This window comes from Oryzias latipes, chromosome 7 (genome assembly GCF_002234675.1).
Source record: "Oryzias latipes chromosome 7, ASM223467v1".
Classification (NCBI taxonomy): domain Eukaryota; kingdom Metazoa; phylum Chordata; class Actinopteri; order Beloniformes; family Adrianichthyidae; genus Oryzias; species Oryzias latipes.
The window spans coordinates 22,202,003-22,215,113 of record NC_019865.2 but is presented as its reverse complement, the minus strand read 5'-3'; the positions used below and the strand labels follow the sequence as shown (position 1 = coordinate 22,215,113).

The 13,111-nt window shown below is 39.9% G+C and overlaps 1 protein-coding gene across 1 annotated transcript; it reads left to right on the top strand.

Annotated features, from left to right (window-relative positions):
• Positions 1-2,318: 2,318 nt before the first annotated feature.
• Positions 2,319-12,618, top strand: LOC101175652 (general receptor for phosphoinositides 1-associated scaffold protein). The gene is made up of 8 exons (XM_004070883.4): positions 2,319-2,634; positions 3,954-4,006; positions 5,352-5,406; positions 6,751-6,853; positions 7,678-7,771; positions 9,791-9,857; positions 10,811-10,877; positions 11,688-12,618. Exons 1-8 carry the CDS (start codon positions 2,440-2,442, stop codon positions 12,149-12,151), a joined length of 1,098 nt encoding a protein of 365 aa, XP_004070931.1. The 5' UTR covers positions 2,319-2,439; the 3' UTR covers positions 12,152-12,618.
• Positions 12,619-13,111: the final 493 nt, after the last annotated feature.

Sequence of the window (13,111 nt, the reverse complement as noted above, 5' to 3'; positions counted from 1 at the left end):
CTTTCTTCTGTGTGTTTGCATTTTCATTTTCATGGACCAGCGTGTGTGTTTGGCTGACGGCAAGAGATTACCGTGGAGCAGACAGTTGACACATGTGTACGCCTGACTAAATCCATGAGATAAATTAATAAATAATGGTTCAGATTTAGTGTTTGTAATTCTTTTTTTGTCTTATCATTTCAGATTCCCAAGGATGTAAATGTAATTAGTCTAAAAAAACTTACTTTGTAAAGGTTTAATAAATCAAATGAACCACATGTCTTATTTATTTCAAATGTTTTTTGCCTGAGGAGGTCTTTTCCAGTTTGATGTGATGTGACTATCTGGAAAAAATAAATCCATTTCTGCTCTTTTTCATTGGATTTTACGTTTAAATTTAACTTTTCTTTTTTACATAAAAGAGTTCTCACTCACAGTCTCTCTGACTAACAATCTGATGGGGAAAAAAAGTTAACTGCATGGAAAAAATTGCTGCCTTCACATGATGCCAAGTGGGAATGTTGGCCAACAATGGAGGCTTACATAAATGTTTGTATATTATGTAAAACTCAGGAAACTAAGGAAAGAAGCTGTAATTCAACAAAAATGAACATGTTTGAGATATAAATTAAAGGTCCTGTGTGATTACAATTTGGAAATACATGTAAATATTGTTTTCTTCCTAAAAGCTTATTTAAATTAGGAAAATGCCATTTATACCGAGTGAAAAACTGTAAAATATAAGGATAAAAGCAAATAAAATAAAATAATCCTTATACCCTCACCAGAGACAAAATAATTCTTCAGTCAAAAATGTTTTTAATTCACCAAAAACTACAATTCCTGGAGCCCCATGTCTTGACATTTAGGTATTTAGCCCAAAATGAACTAGATACCAAAACAGATGTTTTTCAAAATATGCAGTGGTTAGGAGATATTTGGGTTTAGAAATGTCCTCTACAGAACACAATATTTAATCGCTGTTAGTCAGGAGCAAAAAACTCCACAGGAACCTTTGTATCAGGGGAAACATGTCTTTTAAAATCTATTGGTTAAATTCTGCATGTATTGCTCCATAAAATAAAATAAAAAAGATTTAGACAATTGACTAAAAACAATTGACTAAAATCCTGCAAAAATAAGGATTAACGTTTCAAAAGCAGAAAAACAAAACTTCCTGAAGCCTGACATCACTGACTGTCAGTTGTGTTTGCATGACGGTCTACAAACATGACTATTTTTAGAGTTTCTCCAGTACAACTCCATAAAGCTCCTATTCTCTTGATGCTATCTGTGGTCAGAGTAGCTGTTATTGTAACATGCCACTTACAGCTGTAACTAAGTTGTTTTTGGCATAACTAATGAATTTGAGTAATATTTTACTCATTTAAAGTCAAGTTACTTGTGTATTTCAAAAGACAAACTGCCCAAAATGTTACATTTAGGGGAGTAAAATGTCAGGAGGTGAAAAAACAGCGCAAACTCTGACTTTGACACTTTAAAAATTTCTTTTAATTCATAAAGAATTTAAATACAGAGCAAATTTTCCAGATAAATGTCCCAGACTTTTTTGTTTAGATATTATTTCTTCTTTTTTTGTTGTAAATTTTAAGTATGTTTAATGTTTTTTTCCCCACAAATCTCTGCCTTTTTGTTCTAATTTTATGTAACCAGCTTTTATTCAACAGCTTTAAGTCTTTTTTCTGAGTCATGCAGGCTCTTACTTTTTTGTTAGGTGCTCTGTTCTTTCTTTAGATAACCAGCATTTTTATTTTTCTGTTTTAAGTTGAGGGTTGCTATTTAAATTGTCCTTTGAGGGCTTTCACTTGATCTAAAGTAAACTATATTATAGTATTCCTAACCATTTTACCCCAGATATACAATGAGAAATGCTTTGTTTTACATTTGTTACTTCATATTCTACTTCATTTGGAATTGTAAAAAAGTGACTTAATCGTAATATGGGATTTCTGTTACAGATTACAATTTTGAGTAGTGAGAGTAATACTGTAAGGTAAATGATTACTTTGGAATAACAAGGAATCAGTGCAGGTTGAATTCTACTTAACAAATTTGTTATTTTGGCTTTACGGTATTTACGCGTTTTTAATAAAGGAACTGAAAAACTCGAAAACGTTGCATTTATGTATACTTAATACAATGTATAATGCATACAAAGTGAGCATTTCTATTTTTAGCTATCGACACTCAAGTCGTTTTTCATTTCAGGAGTCTTGTGAAACTTAAACGCCCCAGGCAACCTGAAAGCACCGCAGGGCCGGCACACCTCAGCGCGGTGATTGGTCCTTTCTGAGAAAGCCCCGCCCCCAGAGCTTTGAGAGGTGAAACAGTTCCACGTTGAGGCTCAAACTCCGGGCGGCATCCGCGTCCGCCGCTCTTTGTGTGTTTCCAGCCCGACGGTCCCCCAAACGGTGTTTGTTTGTTTTCCACACCGCGAGAATGACGTTCAGGGTTAAAAAGGTGAACTCCAGCGGGCTGGAGAACGGAAGCGCTCACCGAGACAGCGACATTTATTTCCCCTCATCAAAGTCGGACAGCTGCAGGACCGCAGATCCATCGAGCAAGTCCTCGGAGATTTACAACTACAAGACCCTGGCTTACTCTGGAGGGACCCTGCCGAGGAACTTTAAAAAAGTAATTAAAACTATTCATAATTTTAAATTTACTACTTCTGAGAACTTTGAAAACCAGACTCTATAATTAAATATTTTTCCCTGCCAATATATGAACTCGGTAATTGTTTATAATGGTGCCAATTGTTACAGATTAAATTTAGGAACATCAGTTGGAGGGTTGAGTGGTTATGTTCATCTGAGTAATATTTTAATTTATTGAATTAAAAAAAGTTATTGAGAGTAAAATGACACATTCAGACAGACAGTATAGAACACATCAGACCTGGATTAGGTAGAACATCACACCTTAGACACAAAATGCTTAGAAAGCCATGCCATCATCATATCACTTCATCTACACATATATATCTATCCCCTTCTTTGATCTAGTTGTTATGTCTTATACGTTTTATGTTGAATGCTCTTCCTGACACTACCTTGTGTGTTTACCGGGCTTGGGACATGCACATGAAGCAGGACACTGGTTCGGGGGAGACTTTTCTCTGATTGTCTCACCTCTTTATCTCAAACAAACAAACAAACCTCTCAGATCTGTGCAGAGTTTTCAAGCATGCATTAGTAGCAGATGGACAGCACCTATACAGTGCAGCTCGGTGGCTCACAAACCCACCAGTGTCCAGCAACACGAGCCAGAGCCCCTACAACACTGCATTGTGCAGAGCCAGTGACGGGGATCCTGTCAGGCCACCCCCAGTGAGTCTGTGTGGGTCTTTGGGAATAAATGCACTCATTCACGGCCGGTCCGGGACAATTCTGTAAGTGCATAGACATAAAGAAAGCAACAGTTTTACTAGGCGGCACAAAGCGGGCTTTCACTGCCACGCTGCTCGGAAACGATTGAGTTGTAGCAGAGGTGGATTGATTTGAGTGATTTTTGGTGGAGGACTCTGGACAAACACCTTTCTTATTGACACAGCCAGGTAGAGGGGCAGGGGGGAGCCTAGGTTTCCTTCAATGCTGTCATTGTAGTGCAGCGGTCGCCACACTGTCCTGTGTGTTTCTTTTAATAGCTTGCAGAGGACAAAATCCTCAGTTGGGTCAGTAGTTGAACCTCTCTGAAGCAGATGGTGTGAGACGAAGGCTGCAAGACCTTCTTCTTGCTCGCAGCCTTGTTTCTTCAAGGGTTGTTGGGGTTTTTTTTTGGTACAAACACACAGCTTGGGTGCGGGTTCAAGACCCGACAGGCTGGTCCACGCTCCGCTGGTGTGTCCGGGTAAAGTTTGAAGGAGGGGTGGGGGGTGTCCTCTCGTGAGTAATCTTGCCCAAATCTCACGTAGGCGTCTTGACACATTTTGTGTTTTCGTTTTCTCCTCGCAGGGCGGCGGGCCGCTGAAGTGGAAACCTGTGACGACGTCACCAGAACCGCAGAGGTAGCTGTCTGAATTGAAGTCATCCACTCACGGGGGAAGTCTCCCTCCATGCAGAGCGAGCGATTCACGTCCACCTGGGGATCTTTTGCGGTTTGCGTCTGACGTTCTCGGGGGGGTTATTGTGAATTCTGCCTCATCTTTATGAGAAATATTAGGCAGCTGAGCTCTCAGTTCTACAGACTGTATGTTTTCGTGACGTAAAAACGCCACTGAGCACAGAGGAAGTCCTGTGCAGCCTGCAGAGAGTCCCGCTTATGCAATTCAATATGGAAGCTCATGGAAGCTTTTTTCCTACAATACGACTATTGTAAGCCCACTGTGAAAAGGACAAATGCTAATGAGAATAAATCCCTTCATGAGTAGATTTCTTTTTATTTATTCTTTTTTGTTAAGTCTTACTCAGATTATCTTTTGAGCTTTCCCAGTGGTCTTTTCATTTTTATAATGTTGTTTTTAAGCCAAAATCAGTGTCGTTTTCGAGGACATAGTCTCTGCAGAGCGACAGGTGTTTATTAGAAATTCATCTCTTAGGGCGGGACTGGTGCGGAGTATGCCAACCCCCATTTCCCATCATCCATCTGTTTACACTTTCTCCCACTAGCTTATAGCTTCTCACAACCCCAACCTAACAGGACCTCTGCAACAAAAATGGAGATCAGTGTTTGGGCTTTTCTGGCTGAACAGTTTAGAGTCAGATTCCAGCTGAGACGAGGAAAACAAAGACAAGCGGAACATTAACCTGCGCATTTGTCTCACCGATACATTTGTCTGCAAGTAAATTAGTGGAATGGAGCAGAGCAGGGAGCCTGTGGCCCTTTGATTGTAGCTGTGCATCACAACTAAATGTTATTTTCAACATCTTTTTTTGTCTGCTCCTGTTTTACAACAACTTCAGGGAAAAAAAAACCTCAAAAACTGTTTATAATTTTCCTTTTATATAGATCTCCATCATGAAAGAAATTGGCACTTGAACATGTTAAAAACACCAAAGACCCAATTTTCATTCCAGTTTGTCTGTAAATGAGAAGATGGAACATGCAGATTCTTTTGTTTAATCTAGATTTTTGTTTTTAAGAGGATGGCACGGAAATAAAAAATGCATCTGATTATTCAAATGTCTCTCCTTTAAAGATCATCTGAATTAACTGTTATTTAATTTAGCTTTATAATTAAATCCCTACATCCTACTTGTTTTCATGTAAATCCAAGCAAACGAGTGCTAATTTGCAGCCATAGACTGGCTCATTTATCTGAGTTAATCCTGATTATTCAGTTGTTAATTAATCACTGTGTTTGTTTTTTTGTTTTTGGGAGTAAAATCTGCTTTTTTTCTGTTTTTCTTTAGGAAGGTGGTGGTTCTCGAGAAATCTGATGAGGAGACTTTCGGTTTTGAGATTCAGGTGAGAAAACAAAGGTTTTGGTTCTTTCTTGCATCCAGCTTTCCTGCTGGCTTGTTTTTGTTTTTGTGGAGCCGGAGGTTAGTCATCCATTCTTTCAGGTAAATCACATGACTCCGGCATGTAGGTATTTGTTGTTGGAGCCGTGTGGCTCACTCGCATCTAAGATCTCCTTCGCTCCTCCCAGCCAGGCTCACACGCATCTCCAACCTCTTTATTGCCCCGCGGCAGCAGCTTCAAGTGTGTGCCCCCTCATTCTGAGGCCATTCTTTAAATAGTTTTTCAGGAAGGCTTAAAGCATGTGAGCAAAACACAGATAATGCGATTCTTTGCTCTTTAGCTGAAGTTCCGATGAGGGGAGAACTTCCAGGGAAAGACGTACTATTCTATTTAGGGCTTCTTCTCCCACCCTTCCTGCTCGGCTGTGGAGGAAGTCAGGCTGCGAGAGGCGCGCTGAAACTTGGCAGTGACATCCACAGAGCCCTGCGCTTCCCCATCCTTTTCCTCTCTCGTTTTCTTATACGTTGAGCTGATGACCTGCCATGTAAATGCCACATTTCCCTTTCTGAACAAGATTTGCATGTTTGCCTTTCAGGCTGCAGAGAGGGAAGCCGGCAGCTGCAAACACAGGCAGATTCTAATCTTTAAAACAAAAGTTCCATCCGCTCTATCATCATACAAGCTTGATTTGGTCGATGCAGACTCGGTCTATCAGTGCTCTGAAAGTTCATGAAGTAAAGATTTTTTTTTTGTTTTGGCTTGAAGAAAGATTTCTTAGGAAAAAGCTTGTGGGTGACTAATAGGTGATTTTTGTAACCGTCTTCCTGCTCTGTGGTCTTTTGCTGGTGTCAGAAACGAAAAAAGAACATGTAGAAATGGGCGAAAGAGGCAAAAACACGTCTCCAGGACAGGTCTCTGCTTGCTGAGGAAGTTTTATTTTGTATAATCATACAATTTGTATTTTGGGTAATATTTGCTTTTAGAATGAAAGTTTCCACAATTCAGAGTTTTAAAACATGCTAATCTGAGAAAAAAAAATGAATTCTTTAATATGATTTTCATAGATTTAGAATTGCCAACTTCCTGTTGAGTTTTGTAGACGTGTGGCCATCAGTGTAGCAGAGTCACAGTAATGGAAACGTCAGCGTTCACCTCACAGCCGTTTTATCTCACACTTGTCCGTGTCACAGCTTCCTCCTATTCTTCTGTGGTTTTTTATGTTGCACATTGTTACCACATTATTTTAGCAGCCAAAAAAAAAAAAAAATTGAAATTGTGTTCCTAGACATCAGAATTGCAGAAGCCAGGCCTCTTTTGTTTAAACAGGATTGCTCTGTCTTGTTTTAGACTTACGGCCTCCACCATCAGGACCAAAACTCGGTGGAGATGTGCACGTTTGTGTGTAAGGTGCACGACAACAGCCCCGCCCAGCAAGCTGGACTTAAAGTTGGTGAGAAATCCTTTCCCCCCCCCTCTTTATTCCTGTCTTTTTAGGCTAAAATAACCCGGAAAAAGCCTAAAACCAACACGAAGGGTAGTGAGGATTTTGGCTGAGCCCTTCTCTTTGTGTCTACATCATATGTCAACAGAAGGACTCATGACTTTCAGCTTGTGGTTTAGCTGGTTAGAGGAGATAAAAATGTGACTGAGTCTATTTTTCCAGCTGACAAAAGACTTCGTGAGCAGAGACTTAGTAGATCTCTGCCCTGCCTCAGTCTATAATGACAGCCTCGTAAACAGACAGATTAATGTTTATCGCTCAAGGGCAAAGAATTATTTTTAAGCAAGTTTACTTATTTATAGTAAAGGAGCTGAAAATATGCAGACAGACAGACAGTGGAAGTCTACGTTTCTGTAAATGATCTGTGGTCTAAAGATGGTTTGGATAGTAGGTGAAAGCTAAAAACAAGAAGAGTGAAGGTGATGATCGTCTACTGTCTTATATCTCACCTGAGCGTGTCACATCAGTTTCACTTCCTCGATTCTCGGCATGCTACCTCTATTGTCCCTTCTTTGCAGCTGTAAACACAATGACTTTCTGTGCATCAAACCTGCTGACTCACTGCTTTTACTTTAAACACACTAAAGATTAGAACAAACATATGCTTTCATTAGGTGAAGGGAGGACTGAAACTCACGTTTTCGTTTCACACGTGTTGAGGTTTGATGTAAAATCTGGCTTCACTTGTCTGCGTCTTGATCCGCCAACCAAATTTCCTGAAGTGACAGACTAATTGGTTTACGATCTGTGTGTGTGTGTGGTTGTGTGTGCAGGAGACACCATTGCCAGCGTGAACGAGGCTTCGGTGGAAGGATTTCTTCACAAAGACATCGTTCAGCTCATCAGGGCGTGCGGCAACAGTCTTAGGTAAAGCAAAGCACCTTCTGGTTTTCTGACCTGCCCTCAATGTCAGTATATTTTTCAACTATGTATGTAAAACTATGTAAAATGGAATAGTGCTAAAGAAGGATTTAGTCTCAAAGGCCCACGGATGAAAATGTTTTTTTTTAACATTTTCTTGTAGCATTTTTCTTATGCTGGAGGACATATTTAAAGACAATAAAGCTTAAAATAGCATTTCTGAGTATTTATGTATTTAAATCATTGTGAATCAGGAGCAGATGGAAAAAAACGATTATAGTTGTGACACAGAAGCTACATTTAGCAGGCCAATAGCTCCATTTTGATACATCCACTTGTAGACGACTAGATCCAAAACTAGACCTAGTGGGAACCCTTTATGATAGACCAAAGGATGTCCCGAGTGAGACCTGAGGGACCAATACGTTTTTATCAGAGGCTATTCTTTGTAGAAATGCAGGCAGCGTTTCCCGTTGTTTCTGCTGAGAAGTTGACATCTTAAAAGGTTCCTTTTTTTTATATATGTGTGTGTAGAGGGAAGTGGACAGAAATGGGTTTTTAGCTTTCTTTAGTCTTAATGTTTAACTCCAAAAAAGCCAGGTTGAAAAGAACGGATGAAGTCAGCTAAGTTTTCAAAGCCCCGTCTTACAAAAGCTGAAGAAGATATTAAAGTTTAGAGCTTTTGGGGGGAGAAACCTGTGTTCATGTTTATTTTTTTTATAATAAGAAACCAGCTCCAGAAATTCCTCAAATTATGAATATTGCTAAAAATATAATTCGTTTTTGTTTATTAAAATTTGAAATACTTTTATGTCTAAAATGAACACTTTTTTAACCAAATTCATAAAACTTAATATGCAAAAAAAACAGTTTTTTTGGAATGTGAGAATCTATTTTAGAAAATACTTATTTTTTTATTTTGAAATTCCAGCTTTTTAAGTTTTATCTGAAATAAGTCTCAAATGTGATGTTTATACACTTATACCTCACACGTGTATCCTGATTTTCTACCTCCCTTAAAGACCCACTCCAATGAAAATTAGGTTTTTGGTGTTTTCAACATGTTCTTGTAGCATTTTTTTCATGACGGAGGACACATATATAAAATAATTTAGGATTAAAACTCAGTTTCTGAGTATTTATTTACCCAAATCGTGAAGATCAGAAACAGATAAAAAAAACAACAACACTGTTTATAAAAAGCTCAGGTTTGTGATTCAGCAACTACCATGGACAGGTCAAAGTCTCCTACCACCGCTCCATTTCGATGCATCCACTTGCAGACAAATGGATTCATTCACATCTTTATTTTCTTCGTCTGAGCTGGAGTCTGGCTCAAAATTGGAAAGCTCCGATGTTACTCGCCATTTTTTTGCTACGTTGTTAGCTTTAGCTTGTGAGGTGCTATTAAAAAATGATTGATTTAGGCTAAAAGTCATAATTATAATAAAAATAAATAATTATAATCAAAACACCACTGTGAACGATGTTGCAAGAGAAACAAAATATAGTTGAATAGGAACTGATGGCCTAAAAGCACCCTGCAGTCCCATCCAAGCATGCACACTGATGTGTAGAAAGCTGAAAAGGTCCTGTGTTTGTCATTTTGCTTAGTGGGAGTTTAATTTGAGCCGTCCCCCCCTCCACACCCTCTGTTTCTGCTTGTAAAAGACCAAAGTTACAATTAGTGCTGCTCAGCTGTCAGCTTCCAGAGCTGCTGCTGCATCGGAGCGCCAGCGCAGACTCTGCTTTTTTCCAGACTGAGATCATCAGATCATTTACACAACTTGAGTCCTCATAAACTCTCCAACTTCTTATTAGTTGTTCCTCCGCTGTGCTTCTTTAAGTGTCAGTGTGGAAACGAAGTGGGTTTCATAACTTTACCACTTGTGAACTGCTCCCACCACTGACGCATGAAAAAGCATTTTAACGCAGCGCAGCTTTTTTAGTTCTGCTTTCTGCTCTTGTAGCTTTTATAAGTGTTTCCTGTGAAGGTTAATAACTGTGCCTTTTTTTCCCGTTAAGGCTCGACACGGTTTACAGCGACTCCATCCGAAAAGCCGAGCTGGAGGCCCGCCTGCAGTATCTGAAGGTGAGTGTTCCACTTCATTTGTATTTTTTATAAATACTGATGTTTTCAAGTGACACACATTACACCATGTGAAATGGACACCATCACCCCCCCCCCCCACACACACACACACACCTGTCCTCCCCAGCAGCTCCACCTGTTGCACCACCAACCAACTCTCAACTTAAGCTGAATGTGAAGTGGCACAACCTTTGAGCAAGCTTTGCCCAGAAAAAAAAGAACAGCTGTTCTGCAGTAATCCACATAAACACAGCTGCATCTCTCAGACACTAATCCAGCTTTTTGAAAGATCAACCTGCTGCTGAACACACTGAAGCATCAGTCCACTATTATGCACAGGAACTTTGGATTCGGTGCTTTCAGACATCGTGACATATTTTTAAAAATTGATCGTTTTCAGAGGTTAAAAATATGTAACGCGTCACATTGTACGCAAAGTATGAACAAAAATAAATGCAGTTTATGTTGCTGACAGATATACTTTCCAGGGAAAACATTTAGATCTCAGTTTGACCTTCAGGTTGATGGTGTTTCTTGCAAAACGTCAAGGATCATAATCTTACAGAGTCTGTCAATCTGCAAAAAATAATCAAGTCATTTTCGAACAATGAAGCACATAATATTTCGAAGGAAAACACTTTTATTGGAACTGAGAATTCCAGACAAGTCAACCCTTGAAATAATCATTCATGAGGTAAAATACTGAGTCACTGCTGTCAGAACAATGTGGTTAATGTAATGATAAAGCTGCAGCTGGACAGAGATCCCCAACAAAAGTTTTCATAAAATTCAGAAAGATAATAAGTTTGAATCATTTCTTTTTCCATTGGTTCTTAAAGCTGATTGATCATATCCTCTATTTACTTGATGTCCAACTTTGTCTCTATTTGTTTGTCAAATGACTAAGTTTTCTATCTATAATCCATTTATGCATAACTTCCTTTTCTTTGCAGCAAACACTTCATGAGAAATGGGATGAATATCGCTCATTGGTGGTTCAGGAGCAGAGGCTTTTTCATGGTAAGCTATTTTATGAGAGATTTCAATTATTTCTGAATTTATTTTATTTTCGCAAAGATTTTGACTTGAATTCCTGTTCATTCCTACTATAAATACAGCTTTGTAGGAAATCTAGGCTATTATTAAAGACCCCACTCCGATGAAAATGGTGTTTTTGGTTTTATTAACGTGTTCTTGTAGCATTTTTCTGATGATGGGGGAAATATATAAAGAAATTAAGCTGTGTATTGCTCTATTTAAATCAGCACAAATCAGAAACTAATGAAGAAATGCCATTTGAAAAAGCTTGTAGTTCTTATGTAGAATGCAGCCCATCCATTCTGATGCATCCACTTGCAGACAAATGGATCCATTAACATCTTTGTTTTACTCGTCTGAGCTGACACCTGGCTCCAAATTGTACAGCTGGATGGCTCCAATATTAATAACATTTTTGTTGCACCGGTTATGTTACGTTGAAGATGTGAGGGGCTGTAAGCTAGAGGGGGGGGGCAAAAAAAGGCTTGGAGGGACCTACAACTCGGAGGCAAATTTCTAATGAACTCCTGCAGCCATGCAGAAACCATGTCCTAAAACGGTATATTCATATTTAAAAAAAACACAGGGAACGCTTTGAAAATAGATACAAGATGATTGGATTGTTACTGCAAAGAGTAAAAAGAAACTGCTTGGTCTATGCATGGTTTTGGTTAGTGTTTTTTTACAGATGCCTCACATGAATATGCAACAGAAATTAGAGTAGTGCGTCTTTTGTAGAGTTTCTCAGGCTGATTGTTTCTTTAGTCCTCACGCTGACCTTCGTCCCTGCAGGCATCGTGATGAGTGATGCTTCTGTGTACGAGTCCCTGGAGTCAGCAGGTGTGTACGGCAGCCTCGGCACTCCCAGTCCCGGGGTTCAGAGGGCCCTGCGAGGCACCGGCAGCACAAGCAGCAGCGCCAGCCTCCTCAGCGCCGCCACCGATGACGACCCCCTGTATCAAACGTGCCTCTATCAGTCAGATGGAAACATAGACTCTGAAAAAACAGGCAAGGAACAGCAACCCCCAAAGAGGCAGCAGCGTCTCCGACCGACCAGCGAATTCTTTTCGACAGCCAAGACCCACCTGACCCGCAGCGCCAGCACTCGCAGCTACGTGAAGGAGTCCTCCTCCTCCTCGGGGGACAAGCAGGGACCGCTGAGGAGGAAACCCAAACAGAAGAGCTTCCGCAGGCGCATCCTCAAATTTATCCCAGGCTTGAACCGACCGCTAGAGGAGGAGGAGAGCAAACTATGAGCGTCAGACATGCCTGTTTAGCAAAAAAACAAACCCAAGGACTTCCTAAAGCGCCAAAGACTTAAAACTAAAGTGTGATTAAGACGCCCCCAAAGAATAAGGATGGTAGACCAAAGTCTTTGCTTGAATGGGTCGATCAACAAACATTGGCTACAGTCAGTAGCTGTCAGTGTTTCCGACCTGTATATATATATATGTTTTGTTTATCTTGTTTCTAAGTTATTTATTTATTTTTACACGTTTTTGTTTATGTACAAAAGAAGGAGAAGGACATTGTGTTGGGTTGGTTTTTGTTTGTTTTGTTTTTTTTTGCCTACACACTTTTGGACCCCAGAATAAGACTGCAGTAACTGTGACTGAACAACATGTGATTTTGTAAGAGATCAGCTCATTCGTTGATTCAGGGCCTCCTTTATTTTTCCACCCAAGTCAACGGTTTCTAAAAATAAAAAAATGTGGCATTTGCACTTCGTTTTCCTTTTTTTGTGCAGAACTGAAATGTTATTTATTTCCAACATAATGTGACTTAGCGGGAAGTGGGGTTGAGTGAGTGTGAACATGTTATGCGGAGATATCCATCGGTTTTCATGTGATTTTTAAATATAGTCGATGTTTCTAGTTCCACGACTCCTTCACCGTGCAAAAATACTATAACCCGGGTCTTGGAGGCCAGTGTGTGGCTTTGGATGCTTTCAGGCGTTTTGTGGAGCGAGGTGATGAGAATGGAGGCTGTTGTATCGGCTCTGACACAGTTTATTGTTACTTTAAAAGTGAGGAATGTGCAGAGAAAGGCATGACCCAGAATTCCAAGCATAACCGCTTTCTTTCAGCTCCCGCAGACAAATTCTGATTCCTTCCCTTGCACGCTACGCCATTCTCATGCTGGACTCAGTTGTCCAGGAGCTTACTGAGTATGTGTGTGTGTGTTTAGGACGGGGTGGGGGGAGTTTTTAAAGTTCT

What these genes read in the sequence shown, in the direction of transcription:
- LOC101175652 (XM_004070883.4), top strand. Translation starts at nt 2,440, where the DNA reads ATGACGTTCAGGGTTAAAAAGGTGAACTCCAGCGGGCTGGAGAACGGA. An exon ending in TGCCGAGGAACTTTAAAAAA is followed by an intron (nt 2,635 to 3,953) that starts GTAATTAAAACT and finishes TTCTCCTCGCAG; the next exon opens with GGCGGCGGGCCGCTGAAGTG. An exon ending in ACGTCACCAGAACCGCAGAG is followed by an intron (nt 4,007 to 5,351) that starts GTAGCTGTCTGA and finishes GTTTTTCTTTAG; the next exon opens with GAAGGTGGTGGTTCTCGAGA.